This window comes from Stegostoma tigrinum, chromosome 1, assembly GCF_030684315.1.
Source record: "Stegostoma tigrinum isolate sSteTig4 chromosome 1, sSteTig4.hap1, whole genome shotgun sequence".
NCBI lineage: Eukaryota > Metazoa > Chordata > Chondrichthyes > Orectolobiformes > Stegostomatidae > Stegostoma > Stegostoma tigrinum.
The window spans coordinates 138,893,037-138,909,270 of NC_081354.1; the positions used below are offsets into that span (position 1 = coordinate 138,893,037).

The 16,234-nt window shown below is 42.8% G+C and overlaps 1 protein-coding gene across 1 annotated transcript in view; it reads right to left on the reverse strand.

Moving 5' to 3' along the window:
• Positions 1 to 5,831: 5,831 nt before the first annotated feature.
• The window catches only part of taf1c (TATA-box binding protein associated factor, RNA polymerase I subunit C), a 41,236-nt gene continuing 30,833 nt past the window's right edge, over positions 5,832 to 16,234 (reverse strand). The window contains exons 11-14 of the mRNA XM_048545402.2: positions 14,633 to 14,761; positions 10,415 to 10,592; positions 7,939 to 8,076; positions 5,832 to 7,635 (exon numbers count right to left, since the gene is read on the reverse strand). Of these exons, the coding sequence (XP_048401359.2) occupies positions 6,359 to 7,635; positions 7,939 to 8,076; positions 10,415 to 10,592; positions 14,633 to 14,761 (1,722 nt within the window). The 3' untranslated portion in view covers positions 5,832 to 6,358. The remainder of the gene's footprint in view (positions 7,636 to 7,938; positions 8,077 to 10,414; positions 10,593 to 14,632; positions 14,762 to 16,234) is intronic.

The following is a 16,234-nucleotide window of genomic DNA, read 5'->3' on the forward strand; positions in this document are numbered from 1 at the left end:
CAAGTTGCAGTCCATAGGCCGGTGCTGAGGAAGGTGATGTGGCTGTGGTACCTGGTTTGCTTCAGGACATGGTCGAGCAGTTTCAAGGCTGAAGAGATTACAAGAGAGTTGCAATGGGAGAGAGATTCCCTGAGGCTGGTCCGGAGGGAGGAGGGTAACTTCTTCAGGTTAGGCATCCCTGGAAGAGGCTTCGCAGTGAGTAACTGATGTCCATTTCAAGCCCACCGACTCCCACAGCTACCTAGAATACACCTCCTCCCACCCACCCTCCTGCAAAAATTCCATCCCCTATTCCCAATTCCTCCGCCTCCGCCCAATCTGCTTCCACAATGAAGCATTCCACTCCCGCACATCCCAGATGTCCAAGTTCTTCAAGGACCGCAACTTTCCCCCCAAAGTGATCGAGAACGCCCTTGACCGCGTCTCCCGCATTTTCCGCAACACATCCCTCACACCCCGCCCCCACCACAACCGCCCAAAGAGGATCCCCCTCGTTCTCACACACCACCCGACCAACCTCCGGATACAACACATCATCCTCCAACACTTCCGCCATCTACAATCCGACCTCACCACCCAAGACATTTTTTCCATCCCCACCCCTGTCTGCTTTCCGGAGAGACCACTCTCTCCGTGACTCCCTTGTTCGCTCCACACTGCCCTCCAACCCCGGCACCTTCCCCTGCAACCGCAGGAAATGCTACACTTGCCCCCCACACCTCCTCCCTCACCCCTATCCCAGGCCCCAAGATGACTTTCCACATTAAGCAGACGTTCACCTGCACATCTGCCAATGTGGTATACTGCATCCACTGTACCCGGTGTGGCTTCCTCTACATTGGGGAAACCAAGTGGTGGCTTGGGGACCGCTTTGCAGAACACCTCCGCTCGGTTCGCAATAAACAACTGCACCTCCCAGTCGCGAACCATTTCCACTCCCCCTCCCATTCTTTAGATGACATGTCCATCATGGGCCTCCTGCAGTGCCACAATGATGCCACCCGAAGGTTGCAGGAACAGCAACTCATATTCCGCTTGGGAACCCTGCAGCCCAATGGTATCAATGTGGACTTCACCAGCTTCAAAATCTCCCCTTGCCCCACCGCATCCCAAAACCAGCCCAGTTCCTCCCCTCCCCCCACCGCACCACACAACCAGCCCAGCTCTTCCCCTCCACCCACTGCATCCCAAAACCAGTCCAGCCTGTCTCAGAGATAATGGGAACTGCAGATGCTGGAGAATCCAAGATAATAAAATGTGAGGCTGGATGAACACAGCAGGCCAAGCAGCATCTCAGGAGCACAAAAGCTGACGTTTCGGGCCTAGACCCTGTCTCTGCCTCCCTAACCTGATCTTCCTCTCACCCATCGCTTCCTCCCACCTCCATCTCCTACCTACTAACCTCATCCCACCTCCTTGACCTGTCCGTCTTCCCTGGACTGACCTATCCCCTCCCTACCTCCCCACCTATCTTCTTTTCTCTCCATCTTGGGTCCACCTCCCCCTCTCTCCCTATTTATTCCAGAACCCTCAGCCCATCCCCCTCTATGATGAAGGGTCTAGGCCCGAAACGTCAGCTCCCCTTTTTATACATCATTTATCCGGCCAGATCCTCCCCTTTTAGCTCCACCCAATCTGAGCGCCAAGGTGCACAATCTTCCCGTTACTTCCCTTGTCCTACCCTCTTCATACATCGCATGTTATGCTAATTAAGCAGCTTCGCAAGCATGGGCGTAAAAGTTAATATGCATTCTCTCATTAGGCATGCGCTTCAACTATGTCTATTGTGCAAAGCTTAACCTTTTCACCCTCTGGATTTCTGCTGGCAGTTTTGGACCGGTTCATTCTGGTTCCTAACCACTTGGCCCTCACCTCCTTTTCTTATCACTCAGCTCAGTACTAGATGTCTTTTTGTTCAATGTTAAGTAATTATTTTCACTGCAGTTTAATCATCCTTATTTCTCACACCCCTTACCTGAACTTTCCCTTTAGTCCATTTCAAAAGTGAATATCAAATGAAAATAGCTTTGGTCTGTGTTGCCATACCTGATTCACTATGTTACTATCAATAGGACCCTAAAATTACCATGGCAATTCTTCCCATCTTGTGCTGTACATTTGAAAAAGCTCATTTTTCCCAAAGAAGAGACACTGAGTACACAAGGCGTAGAGCTGGATGAACACAGCAGGCCAAGCAGTATCAGAGGAGCAGGAAAGCTGACGTTTCAGGCTTGGATCCTCCAGCATCTGCAATTCCCATTATCTCCCATCACAATTTTAACCTCACTGCGAAGCCTCTTCCAGGATGCCTAACCTGAAGAAGTTACCCTCCTCCTTCTAGACCAACCTCAGGGGATCTCTCTCCCACTGCAACCCTCTTGTTGCCTCTATCCATCTTCGGTCTGCCTCCCCGTCTCTCCCTATTTATTTCAGAATCCTCCCCCCATTCCCCTTTTCTGATGAAGGGTGCAGGCCCGAAACGTCAGCTTTCAGTCCTAGACCCTTCTTCAGAAATGGGGGAGGGGAAGGGGATTCTGAAATAAATAGGGAGAGAGGGGGAGGCAGATAGAAGATGGATAGAGAAGATAGGTGGAGAGGTGACAGACGATCGGGGGAGTTAGAAAACTTATTCCTCAGACTCGCACTCACGGCATTCTAAAAACTAAAAACCACCAGTTAGAAGTGTGATCTGGTATTACGGCCAAGTAGCTTTAAATGCCAATAAACAAAATTACCTGCATTACTTTGCAACATTATTCAATCTGATTCTGGAATACCAGGAAAGCTAGTTGTACAAGAACTTTTACAGAACCCCATATCATGCAGTTAAGAGTCAGATAAACGACTGTCAACTCAAACCTCACTGGAGAATTTCAGTGTAAATTCTAGTCTGACTTCACGGCTAAGTGCACAGCTCTGCCAGTTGTGTCTGCCCTCAAAGGTCCTGGCATTTTCTCTAGTGGTTCAGGTGAATGTTAAAATTCTTAGACTGTCTGAAGATTGCCAGCTGCATCTGACTACATAACACAATGTACTTATATACAAAATGCTTGAGTATTTGAAATACATAATAAAGTGCTATATAAATTCAGTGATTCCTAGTTTTGAAAATTAGACTCAAGACATGGTCTACACATCAGCAACTAGATCTATGTAAGATTAACAACTGCATTTCCCACAGAATACATCTGCTCGTATCAAAAATTTAAAAAACCAAAATGTAATAAATTCTCACTTTTTTCATATAATTGAGCTCTTACTGTAAACAGGAGGTAATTTTGAATATAACTGTAGTTGCATACATATTTTACAATGTAAAATATTTCACACCCATGGCTTTTTAAGCATAATCCATAGAAAATTTATATCCATAATCTGCAGATGACATATCAATTACACAACTAAAGAACAAGAGTTGTCAAGCACACAGAAAGGTTCAAAAGCAGGAGGTATTCCATTTCTCGTACAGTTTGGACTTTCTTGCAAGAATTTGGTTCTCTCAGCTCATTACTTATTCATGTTTGGGTATAATACCAAATTTCATGGGCAACACATTTTGCTTCCTGGTGAGATCTTCTCAGCCTGAGCTTTTAGGTGTCATATTCGACTCTCCACAACTCAGGACCATTCCTCAACTCAATCTTTCCTGTCATCATCTCCACCCACCCTTGGAGATGTCAGATACCAAGCAAAAAGTGCTACATTTCAGCAATGCCTTCCTAGAGGTTCTCCTAAAGCCTAACTCAGGAAGAATTCTTCCCCCCCCCCCCCCCACCCCGATATGGCTGGTAATGCAAGATCATCCCGACTAATTAAAGCAACCTAAATAGAGATGACTAGTAAAGTCAACACCTGTGGGCAGTTCAACAGAAACCGGGTCCAGTGCCACAAGAGAATGAACGACCAGCTCTGTTCCACTAGGTATGTACCACTGTGTGCTCAATGCTTCAAGCCCCTTACATTGCAAAGTTATCACTGCACAGGATTATCACACACAAGATTGAATGTCGAGTATCTCCTCCATCATTAGCTTCATTAATGCCTCATCCCTGCAGCTACTGATAGAACACTACTTGCCTTACAGTCTAGGTGCCACCATCAACATCTATGGCTACGTCCTGTTCCACCAATAGAACTAACCCACTAGAAGTTGCTGAAAAGTGACATTCGGTCAGGACCGGATTTGCATAAGAGCATCACCACGTCCAAGTTCCCCTCCAAGCCCCAACCATCTTGACTTGGAACTATACTGCTATTCCTTCACTTTCACTGGGTCAAAATTATTGTTCCTTCGTAAAAACACTGTTCAGTTTTGGGTCAATGGTAACCCCAGGACATAGATGATGTTAATTTTAATAACGTCAAGACAGTTACAGGGTTAAATATTTGGCACGGGTGTATTGATCTAAGAAGAAATATCAGGAATGTTTGGGACCTTATCAGGCAGCTCATGTCTTGAAAGCCTGTCCCACTGCCACATATACATGGTAAGTTACAAACTCTTATCATCAGGTTTTCCCTTCTTTAAATGGTCACATGAAATATATTTGCAGCCTTGATCATTACATTGCTTTCTATGCAGCAATTAGCACAACGTGGCTCTCGGTGACTTTCACTATACTCTGTTATACAGCCCAACAATCTTGTGATTAAGTTTGCATTACCATTTCATTGCCACATTCTTTCAGGGAACACTGCCCTATGTACACTCCTGCAAGACTGAATGTGGAATAACATTCCCAACACAACCCCCGCAGCTGGTGAATCTTAGATGCCTTTCTTGATAGGACATGGTTACGATATTGGTTTTTGGAGTTCTAAGAGATTGTTTGCTTTTACTCTGTAGCAAATGCTTCCGTTCATGCAAAGATCAAGAGTGCTAACACAACAGTATTTTCAAATTTCTGCTTTGCTTCCCCCAGTTTGGTATTTGCACTGTGAAGGAAGAAATGCCAACAAATCTGGGACTCTCTTGTAATCGGCCTCCCCCCACCTCTCAATTTCAGAACCCTCTTCCCCTCCCACTCACTTCTGATGAAGGGTCTAGGTCCAAAACGTCAACTTTCCTGCTCGGCCTGCTATGTTCATCCAGCTCCACACCTTGTTAATCCTGGACCATTTACACTACACATTCTTGGAGGAAACTTATTTTGAAAACTGATTTGGAGAAAGATGGTGGGACGGGGCAAACCTTTCCTACAAGTCAATCATTCCTTGCCTTCTCTTTTTCTCCCATTATTATAGATTTCTTTTCTCTGGCATCCTTTTGCCTTTCTTCAGCCCTCACTGTCTCCCTCAATTTTCCAGCTCCTTCCCACTGTTCCCATTCCCACAAAGATCCTTATGCCTTAGGCTATTACCACTCCTTACTTAATTTACCTGATCTTTCACCTTCACCAGAGCACACAACCACCCGAGTGTGTCCACCACTCCTTGATGAGCAGCTCCCATTCTTCATGACCCTTTCTTCATGTGACTCTCACTCTCATTCACATGCATTCCAGTTTGCTGTCTCTATACCCCAGAATTTTTTGTGCATCTGAAAACAATGCCCTTTGAATTCCATTCACTACCCTACCACTCCTTTCTACCCAGTATTTCGGTGAATCTTCTCAATACAGTTCCCTGGTTAGTCTTGCTAGCGCCAGGCTGTTCGCTTGGGCAAGTGAGTAGTCCAGGTCAGCATTACATGCAATGTTCGCTCTAAGCTGCAAGGCTACGCATGTGCACAGCTGCTCCAACATTCTGCACAGAGATCAGCATGCCAACTGCAGCACAGACTTCAGTTCCATAAGTTACTGCCGTGCACAGGCCTTGGAGGTCTTTGCAGGATAAGATGAAAATCGGGGGAAAAATCGCTGCTTATATGTTCAGTGTTAAAGAACTAAAACAAACAAGCCTGCATAAAACTGAGACTTCTCAGTAACTGGTTGACACAAAGAAGCTTCACTTATTACACTGTAAGCATCTGTGCAGGAGCAAACTAATGGAAGTTTATATACACTGGAGCTTGGAAGAAAAAGTCTACTCTGCTAATTACATGCCTCATTTTAAATATACAGGTTCGTAAACAGACATGTTTCCCATATTTGGCTAACAAAAAACCTGAAGCGATATGAATTTAAACAATTGGTTCTTTATATGCATATATGTTTTTCAAATATAAATTTAACAAATAATGAAACAAATCATTCAGATGAAAACTTTATCAATTTTAGACTGAAAATTTCCACACAGGAATTAACAATCATCTTGCAAATACTAGTACTGTCCAGGTGGTCCAAGTCTACATTTAAACAAGACGTGTGCAAGGTAATTCTCTCCAAAATGAAGACTCAATGCTTTTGGTATTACATTCTTAAAATCCCATCCTGGCTCTTTTCTTTTTTGGCTGAGATGATGCAAGTTGACTCTGAGGGGTTGATCGCCAGGACATTTCATATGTAGATGCAACTTGTGATGGCTCAGGAAAAGACATCTGAGTGGATGAAGTTAATGGCAATGACATATTTAGTTCATCAGCCTCTTGAGAAGCTTGGAATGAATGGTCTTCCAGGGCAGCTAAGTAATTTTGAAGAATTCTTTTCCGTTCCTTGGGAATACTGGCTAACTCTATTTCTTGTAAAAAAGTTGGTATTGATGCCTGGCTTTGTTCCACACTGAACTCAGCTTCCACTTCTCTCTGAGGTTTTTGAGCAACTGTCCTAACTGATTGGTTCACCTCGGCAGATTTAGTGGATGTAACATTACTTTCTGTACCAGACAAATAATCACTGTGCTCTGAGTTTATTCTGGAGAACGTACTCCAATTTGAAAAATCACTGAAGTCTGACAAGCCAGACACTGAGGAAGTGAAACTGCCTGACAGCTCTGTTCGTTGCCTTGCTCGGGATAACTTTTCGCGTCGTCTTTTCGCACGCAGTGCTCGGATTTTCTTGTCCCGGTTCATACCTAGCTTCTCTTCCCACCACTCACTCCACTTTCCTTCCCAAGCAGCTGTAAGCCTTTCACTAAGTTCATCTCTCCAAATTGAGGCATCCACAACATCTGGGACACTAACAGGATCCAGTATTGGAAATGTACTGTGACAAAGAACTTGTTGCTTCTCCATAACTGCACTCATTTGATCCCACAGTTCCCTGCATGTGTCAGTTGATTCTTCACTTTTCTTAAATGTTTTACAGGGAAACAAACATTTTGAACTGATACCAGTACGTCTGTGGAGGGTATTGGAGGCACTTTGAAACTTTTTTTGCTTCTTTAAAAATGAGTTTACCCATCTTGAACACTTGGCAAGAGCAGTGCAACTGGGTTTTAAAGGTTGATTAGTACATTGGAAACTTTGTTCATCCACTCCACTTTGTGAAGAATTTCCTTCTGGTCTTTCAGTTTCGCCTACTGGCAAATCTTCTGCTCCTTCATCCTTACCTTCTGTAGAATGATTTGATGATTGTACCCGTTCAGTCAATATTGGGTTATTTGGTTCATGATCATATCCAACCCTTGCTCTTGTGGTTTTTCTACTAGTTGATGAATTCCTATGAATTAGCATCTGGTAAAACAGGTCTCCCACTGCAGTGAGCTGAATCACTGACATAGACTTTTTGCCACAACAGTGGTAAAGTGTTGCAAGTCCTGTAAAATAAGAACAAGGGTTTTCTTCCTATCAAATTCACTTAGATCTCCATACACCAAGTTGTAAATTTAAACTACAGCTATCCCTTGTATTGTCTCAAATCCTGTGGTACTTTGAAAACTGCAACACACCTTAATGCTGCCTTAATATATTGATTATAAAAGTGAAGATCTTGCAAGATTTCATAAAAATTATATTTCACATGTATGAATCCATGCTATAAAACGATGAACAAATTTACAAACAGCTATGCTAACTATCAGACTATTTTAACAGAAACTTTTGAAAAACACACATCTCACCTGCTCCAGGGGAGTGAAGTCTCTCAACAACTTCTTCGTGTTGCCGAGGTAACTTGACTGGTAAGTGTTGTATCATGTCGTAAATACTGGAAAGCTTCAGTGGTGGACCAAGTGACTTGCAAGGAAGCTGTGTCCCACCTAATAAAGTTGTAATTGTTTAGGTGAAATTGAACACTTCTGTAATAAACCACATTTTTACATTACCACATAATTGGCCTGAAACCTTTGCGGTCCTGAAGAGTGTTGTGGAACAAAGGGACCTAGGAATACAAAGTACATAGTTCATTGAAAGCACAGTAACAGGTGGACAGGGTTGGGAAGAAGGCACTTAGCATGCTGGCCCTCATCGGTCGAGTCAGAGTGTAGGAATTGGGACGTTATGTTACAGTTGTATAAGTCATTGGTGAGACCGCACTTGAAGTATTGTGTACCGTTTTAGACACGCTGTTATAGGAAAGACAGTTACACTGGAAAGCGTGAAAAGAAGATTTACTAGGGTGTTGCCAGGACAAGTAGGCCTAAGTTATAGGAGAGGTTGGCCAGGATAGGCTTTTATTCCTTGAAATATAGGAGAATGAGGGTTTACCTTATTGAGGTGTATAAAATCATGAGGGGCATAGATAGGATGAACGCACAGAGTCTTTTTCCCAGGGATGGGGAATTGAAAACTAGAGGGCATAGGTTTAGGATGAGAGGGGGAAGTTTTAAGAAGAACCTGAGGGGCAACTTCTTCACGCAGAAAGTGGTGCGTATACGGAATGGGCTGCCAGAGAAAGTGGCTGAAGCAGATACAATAGCAATATTTTTAAAAAAAATTTGGATAGGTACATGGATGAGAAGGGATTATAGGGATATGGAACAAATGCAGGCAACTGGAACAAGGTGAGTGGGCACCATGGTCGACATGGACCAGTTTCAGCTGAAGGGTGTGTTTCCATGCTGTATTACTCTATGACTTTATAACAGGTCGTGAATGAGGTGTAAGTGCTTTATTGTGATCCGAGATGCACCTCCTGCTCTCACACTTGCGAGAGATTTGGTGCTGTTGATGACACTATTGTGCACCCATTGAATGGATGCCACTTGATTGCTTATCCAGCTCATTACCTCACTGTCCAGGAGAGCAGAGAAACAGCAAAGGGTTTGGTGAGATACAACCAGTGAGCAGTGAGCAAGGCAGTCAATGGTTCTGGGTGCGGCAGTTAGTAAATTGTGACCCCAGAATTTATAACTGGTGTTCTGTGATTCAATCCAGTCTGAAGACTGCAATCTTTAACTATGGTATTAGATTACCAGATGAAATAACACATTTGCACATTGGAGAAATATTTGAAAAATAACAGTTTGTTGGTACTACACTCCTTAAAATATCTTTGAATTGCTCAATTGCAGATGGTGCTAGTCTTTGATGTCAGCAGGCACCTGTGAAAATGTTGGCAGGGATGTCAGAAGCACAGAGGTCAGAGTGCAGCCTCTGTAGTCACAGCAGCAACAAATTCAGCCTCACTACACAACCAATCTTAATTTTATTTTTGTGGAAATTATATTAAATAGCACCAATAATTACTAGATTTTTAAAGAACTAAAACATTTTTCTTAAAGAAATCTGTTCATTGTATTTAAACTTCTGGTTTAATCCAAGTCTATGTTCCAACCTTCATTACACTAAATATCTTTAAACAATATGATTTCAGAATTAGTGCTTTTCATTTTGTGGTAGGCCAAGGATGCTTTAATCTGATTAGCTGTTTTGAGAATTTGATGACATTACTGGAGTGCAACACCGATAATCCCCATTAAAATGCACTGCACTCAACTGTACAATGAGGAAGTTAAAGTTCTTTCCACAGAAATTTCTGGATCTCATGGTGCTTTTTTTTCATAAAAGAGGTCAGCTGAGAGTGCAAATCCCAGGCCATTAAGCCAAAGCACCGACAACAATAGCTTCTCTTCCTACCCTTTTACTGTAATCTTAGAGACCTGCAAGGGTTCGTCATTGGTCCCTTGCTTTTCATTATCCACGTGCAATTTCTTTTTAACCCTGCATCAGCTTCTAGGACATCAGTGCTAACATGCTCTGCTCCATCATTTCACCATCTCTCAATCCCTCTTCTCCCCTAATACTGTTCCTATAATCAGTTAACATAATTTCTCCAACAAAGGACACTGGTTTAACACACACTTTATCTGCAGCATTTGTAACAGATTCTAAAATGTTCCCCAAATCCCAGATAAGCTAACATCAAGTATACATTGTTTTTGTGCTGAAAATTGTATGCAGCTGCTATTAAATATCTTTGATTAGCTGTAGAATTCTGGGTTCCCTTTAATAATTTCCTTTCTCTTTATCAGCCTGCCTTGAGCATTCTACATACTCCCAAAACATGGTATTTTCTCTAAAATCATTAACATCTTGTTATTACAGAGCAGTCAGACAAAATCTGACTAACAATAGCAGTCACAATTTAATAGTCACCTGAATACTGCAGAAGTAACACTTCCTGAGTGCGCTGAGTCGCCAGAACAATCTTGTTTGCTCTTTTTTTAGCTGCCCGACATGCAACTTGTGCAAACATTGGTGGTGACTTCAGCATGTGAGCCCATTTTAGGACAGGTACAGTTGGAAATCGTTCATCTACAATGTAGGCAGAATACTATATTTGAAAAGCAAAATATTGATTTAGTATTCAAGCAACCACAAGAACTAATCATTATTGAATATTAATTTTAAATTTCTCAAAGGTTTCACAATTAGGTATAGTGTTTTACAATGCTTAGATCATGACCTCAATACTGGCAACAAGACCACAAAATATTATTTTCTTTGCACCACCATTTCCCTCCCTCCACTAAAGCCACAGTGACACATTTTGGAATAAAGTCTACTGGTTTTAGCCAGACTGCTACAATAACAAAATGAATGTTTTTCATGGGTATGTCTCAACAGAAATGTGGAGCAAGAGTGTACAATGGCTGGGAATTGAGCTAAGCGTGGAAAGTTAAGAAACTGGGGGACGGAGGCATTGCTGTATCTTGTTTCAGCCATTTTAGCAGGAGCTGTTTTGTGTCCAAGGTGCTGCTGCTGGTTAGATCTAAGAGCAGACCTAGATACCAGGCTTTGTTGAGAAGGGTAAGCAGGAACAAGGTAAGGGTAAGATGACTTTTTTTTAAAACTCTAAGTCCACTAGTTGTTAAAGGGGTGGAGATAGCATACTCCTGTCAGATGTGGGAGTTCAGGGAGCAGTCAACTGTCTGCAGGAAGTGTGTCTGGCTGCAGCTGCTCTCAGACCTCATGGGTCAGTTGGAGCAACAGTTTGAAGGACTCAAGAGGTACAGTGTGAGGTACAACTACAAGGAGGTGGTCACACTACAGATACAGTCAGGTAGATGGGTAACTACCAGAAGCAGGAAGGTACTACTGGAAGTATCCTATGGCAATCCCATTCTCAAACAAGTATACCATTTTGGATGCTGGTGTGCATGTGTATGTGTAGGAGATTTCCTCTCAAGGGAGCACATCAGCAGCAGTCAGGTCTTTAGCACCATGGCTTGCTATTCTGTAAAGCAGGGTATGGCAAAGCACAAACGTGTGATAGTTGACTCTAGTCAAAGGCACAGATGGTCATTATTGCAACCCAAGCAAGATTTCAGGATGGTGTGTTGCCTCCCTGCTGCCACGTTCAAGGGCATCTCACAGCTGTGGCATCAAATTCTCAAAAAGGTAAGTGAGAGTAGCCAGAGGTCGCTTTAAACAATATAGAGGAAGGGATAGGATTTTGCAGAGCGAATATTGGCAGTTAGGTAGGGGATTAAAAAGTAGGGCCTCAAAAATACTAATCTCTGGATTACAGAATAGGTGGATAGGGCAGATGAAAGCATGGATGAGATAAAAGCAGGGACCAGGGATTCAGATTTCTGGACTGACCTGTAGAAGAGGGACGGGTTACACCTGAACTGAAGGGAAATGACTACCTTGGTGGAGTGATTTGCTAGAGCTACTTGAAGTGGTGATGTGTGCATGCTTTGGGGGTTGGGAAGTTCAAGCTACTCTGGCAGGGGCTGGCGCCCTGAGCAGTAGTAAGACACTGCTGGGTGGGTGTTGAGGTTGGTTGGCTCGCCGAGCTGGCCTGAACCACAACCCGAGCTACAAATCTAATCCAAAACCTTAGAGACCTACGGGCATAACATGCTCAAATTGGTACAAAAGTGGGAGAGCTATGCCAAAAGAGAGAGTGCAACTTGCGAACAACTCTACTTCCTACACAGATGCCTCAGGAACCAGGTATTACCACACAGTGTGAGATGCAAACCATCCATCCACAACCCACAAGCCCGAAAGCAAACAGAACAAAAGAGCTGCAAGATGGTAAGGGTAATGATAAATGACGCACACAATTGACTCCACAGATACAACAGAGAAATTACGCGCTAAAAAACTTTGTGCCAGAAGTTGCCAATCAAGACTGGACAACGGACATGGAACGAGCCATCAACACTAGCCAACAGACCTCAAGAGCCAAGAAAAGACAGACAAGTTAGCCACATCTACCGACAGAAACAACAACAGAACAGGCACCTCGATAAGAAACCTCTCTGACAAAAAACTGACAGACATGGAAAAAGCCATTTTCACCAGAGGACCAAACTACAACTACAGGGATGCCGACAAAATGGAATTCCTAGCCACACTGGAAGCCACAATGCGCACCAACAATATCAACGAAGAAACACAACAAACAATAAGACAGACAGTAATCCCTACACTAACCAGGAGCGAACTCAACACCCTCAACACATTGGAAAGACAAGCCCTGAAAGACCTGAAGAAGGACAAGAACAAATACTACTTGCAGAAAAAGGGCGCATGTCAGCAATACTGAAAAAAAAACAAACTACATCTCCAAGGCACAGGCACTGCTCACCAACAAAAACACATACCAGCCAGTACAAACTGACCTGACACCACAAAGGCAACAAAATCCTCTACACGCTAAAAACACTTAGACAGAACAGATCAACAAAGCAGACTTCTTAAGAATGAAACCCAAAGGGACCAACAAACCCTGATTATACGGCCTCCCAAAAGTACCCCTTAGACCCATAGTCTCAGGCACTCCATCGCACAGATTAGCCAAAGAACTACGAAGGAGACTCAGGCAAGGATAGACGATGAGGACACCATGATATTGTTTGATGTTACAGACCTTTTTACAGCACTAGGCATACAACCAGTAAGGGAAACAATAACAGCACTACTGGCACAAGAGCAAGATTCCAGTGAAGCCATCTGCACAGACAACATGCTGAAACTACTGGACCTATGCCTCACCACCCACTTCACTTTCAACGGCCAAACATATGAACGAATCAACAGGATACCCACGGGATCACCTATCTCGAGACTCATAGTAGAGGCAGTGATGCATAGACTAGGAAGGATGGCCCTCCCGCGAATCCAACCAAAACTATGGATACGCTACCTGGATGACACCTTTGTCATCATTAAACAGGCCAAACTAGAGGAACACACAAAATTATAAACAACACCCTCACCAGAATAAAATTTACCAGAGAGGAGGAGAAGAACAAACAGCTCCCTTACCCAGATGCCATGGTAAAGCGCATGACAAATAGGAAACTCCAAATGAAAGTACACAGAAAAGCCACACACACGGACCAGGTACTGAACTTCAACAGTAACCATCCCAACACACACAAACAAACCTGCGTGCGAACAGCAGTGAAATCTAACATTTTCTAAATGCTGTAAGAACAATATTAAATTTGAACTGAATATTTAACCAGAAGAGAACTGGTTCAAATTCAGAAATGAACCAGAACATAATCTCAGAGCAAGGGGTCCCAGTTAGGAGAGTTTTGAGGAGGAACAGCATCTCTGAGGGAAGTGAACGTGTGGAATTCTTCACCACAGGAGGCTGGTGAGGATGGGTTGTTATGTAAATTCAAGACTGAGATAGACAGATTTTAATCAGCAAGGGAGTGAAGTTATGGAGAAAAGGCAGGAAAGTCGATTTGAGGATTATCAGATCAGCAATGATCTCATTAAATGACTTAACTGCCAAATACATTTTATGATCTTATGGAACTGAAGTTCAACCACATCGCCCACTTCCAACCAATGACTGAACATCACCTGCAATTTTGAAAAATAATTTGTTTCCTTTTTCCTACTCAGTTAAGAAATTTCAACATCCTTTAGCTCCACATAACAAAAAACAAGAGGAACGTGTGTAGATGTATGTGTTTGTACATACGTAAGCGAGTATGAAGAAACAGTTTAAGAAACTAATCAATTGGGGGAGACAAAGAAAATTTATATAGTCTTCTTAAGACAGGCTCACAAACAATGAATTAATTTTAATGTACAGTTAAGTCTTTTGTGGGCAAACACAGCAGCAGGTGCACAGCAAAGTGTTCGTGAACAGCAAATAAGTAACCAGTTGAGGAAGGAATTTTGGTCAGGATACTAGAATTCATTTTCCTCTTGACATTTAAACATGGTGTCTTAATGTTAATTGAATAGGCACACAGGAGTTTAGCTTAAAGTCTCATGCATAAAACAGTAGCTCTTAATGACTCAAAGATAACATGCTCATTTCCTTTCACTAATAGATTGTCAAAGAAGCAAACAAAATCAGATAATTAAAAACAAAAAAGATTTAAAAGCACAAACCTGGGTGGTAATAAGATATTGGTATGGATTTATATCTTGGAGATGTTTAGGAAGAATTACACGTTCACCTTTTTGACAGTCAGCAGTTGCTCCTATCTTAAACAAGGTTTGGTCACAGCCCTCACCAGCCTAAAAGTGCATATCGAAAAGAATTTTAGAATTAGAAAATGATGTTCAGATAGATAATGATGTGTAATATGCTTGAGCAATATAGAGTACTAAGGCTTTAGTTTTATTATTCACTTACGGGTGCGAGCATCGCTGGCACGGCCAGCATTATTGCCTTTCTCAAGCTGCCCTCAGGAAAGTGGCAGTGAGCTGCCTCATTGAACTGCTGCAGTCCATGAAGGCTAGGTATACCCATACAGCTGTTACATTGGGATAGTGAAGGAATGGCGATTTAGTTACATGTTGGGAACGTAAGCAACTTAAATGGGAACTTGCAGATGATTGTGTTCTTATGAATCTGCTGCCCTTGCCCTTCCACGAGGAAAGCACTGTCTAAGGAGCCCTGGTAAGTTGTTGCCACTGTATGTCAGTTCTCTTAGCGACATATAGATCAAAAGCACAGAAAAAGACCCTTCAGTCCATCACGTCCACATCAGGCAAAAACAATCACCTAATTATTCTAATTTTCCAGCATTCAGCCCATAGACTTGTATGCTTTGACATCTGCCTCCACTACCATTACAGGCAGTGAGCTCCAGATTCCCGTCACTCTCTACATGAAAAAGATTTTCTGCACATCTCTAAACCTTTTGCCCCTTAATTTTTTTAAGCTCTTGGCTATTGACCACTTCATCAAGGGAAAAAGTTTCTTCCTGTCTACCCTATCTAGGTCCCACTTAATTTTATAAATCTCAGTCTCCTTTGCTCCAAGGAGAACAGCCTCAGGCTTAATAACGGAAATTCTTCAACCAGGCACCCTCTGCTGTATCTCCTCTGCACACTGTCCAATGCTACAACACCTCTCCTATAACGTAGATTCCAGAACTGCAGAGATCACGCTAGCTGTGGCCTAACCAACATTTTATATAGTTCCAGCATCACCTTCTTGCTCGTAAACTCAATACCTTGACTAATAAAAGCAAATATCCCATATACCTTCTTAACCACTCTATCCACCTGACCTGACAGCTTAAGGGACCAGCGGGGACACACACCAATGTGCATGTGATCTTTGATGATTCCCAGGGTCCCACTATTCATCATGTATTCCCTTGCCTTAGTTGACCTGCTCAAATGCAACATCCCGTATTTATCTGGACTGAATTCCATTTGTCACTGATCACGTCACCTGACCAGCCCATCCATATCCTCCTCATTTTGTGTAACCCCACCAAATTTTGTATTGTCTGTGAACTGGCTGCTCAACCCTCCCACATTATTGTAAAGTCTGAAACATTTATATAAATGACAAATAGCATGGGCCAAAACTCTAGGGCCCCACTAATCACAAACTTCCAGTCAGAAAACACCCTTCACCTATCATCCTATGCATTCTGGCACTCAGTCAATTGTGGGTCCAAGTTGCCAAAATTTTCTTGGATACCATGGGTCTTACCTTTGCTATCAGTCTTATCAAAAGTTTTGCTGAAGTCC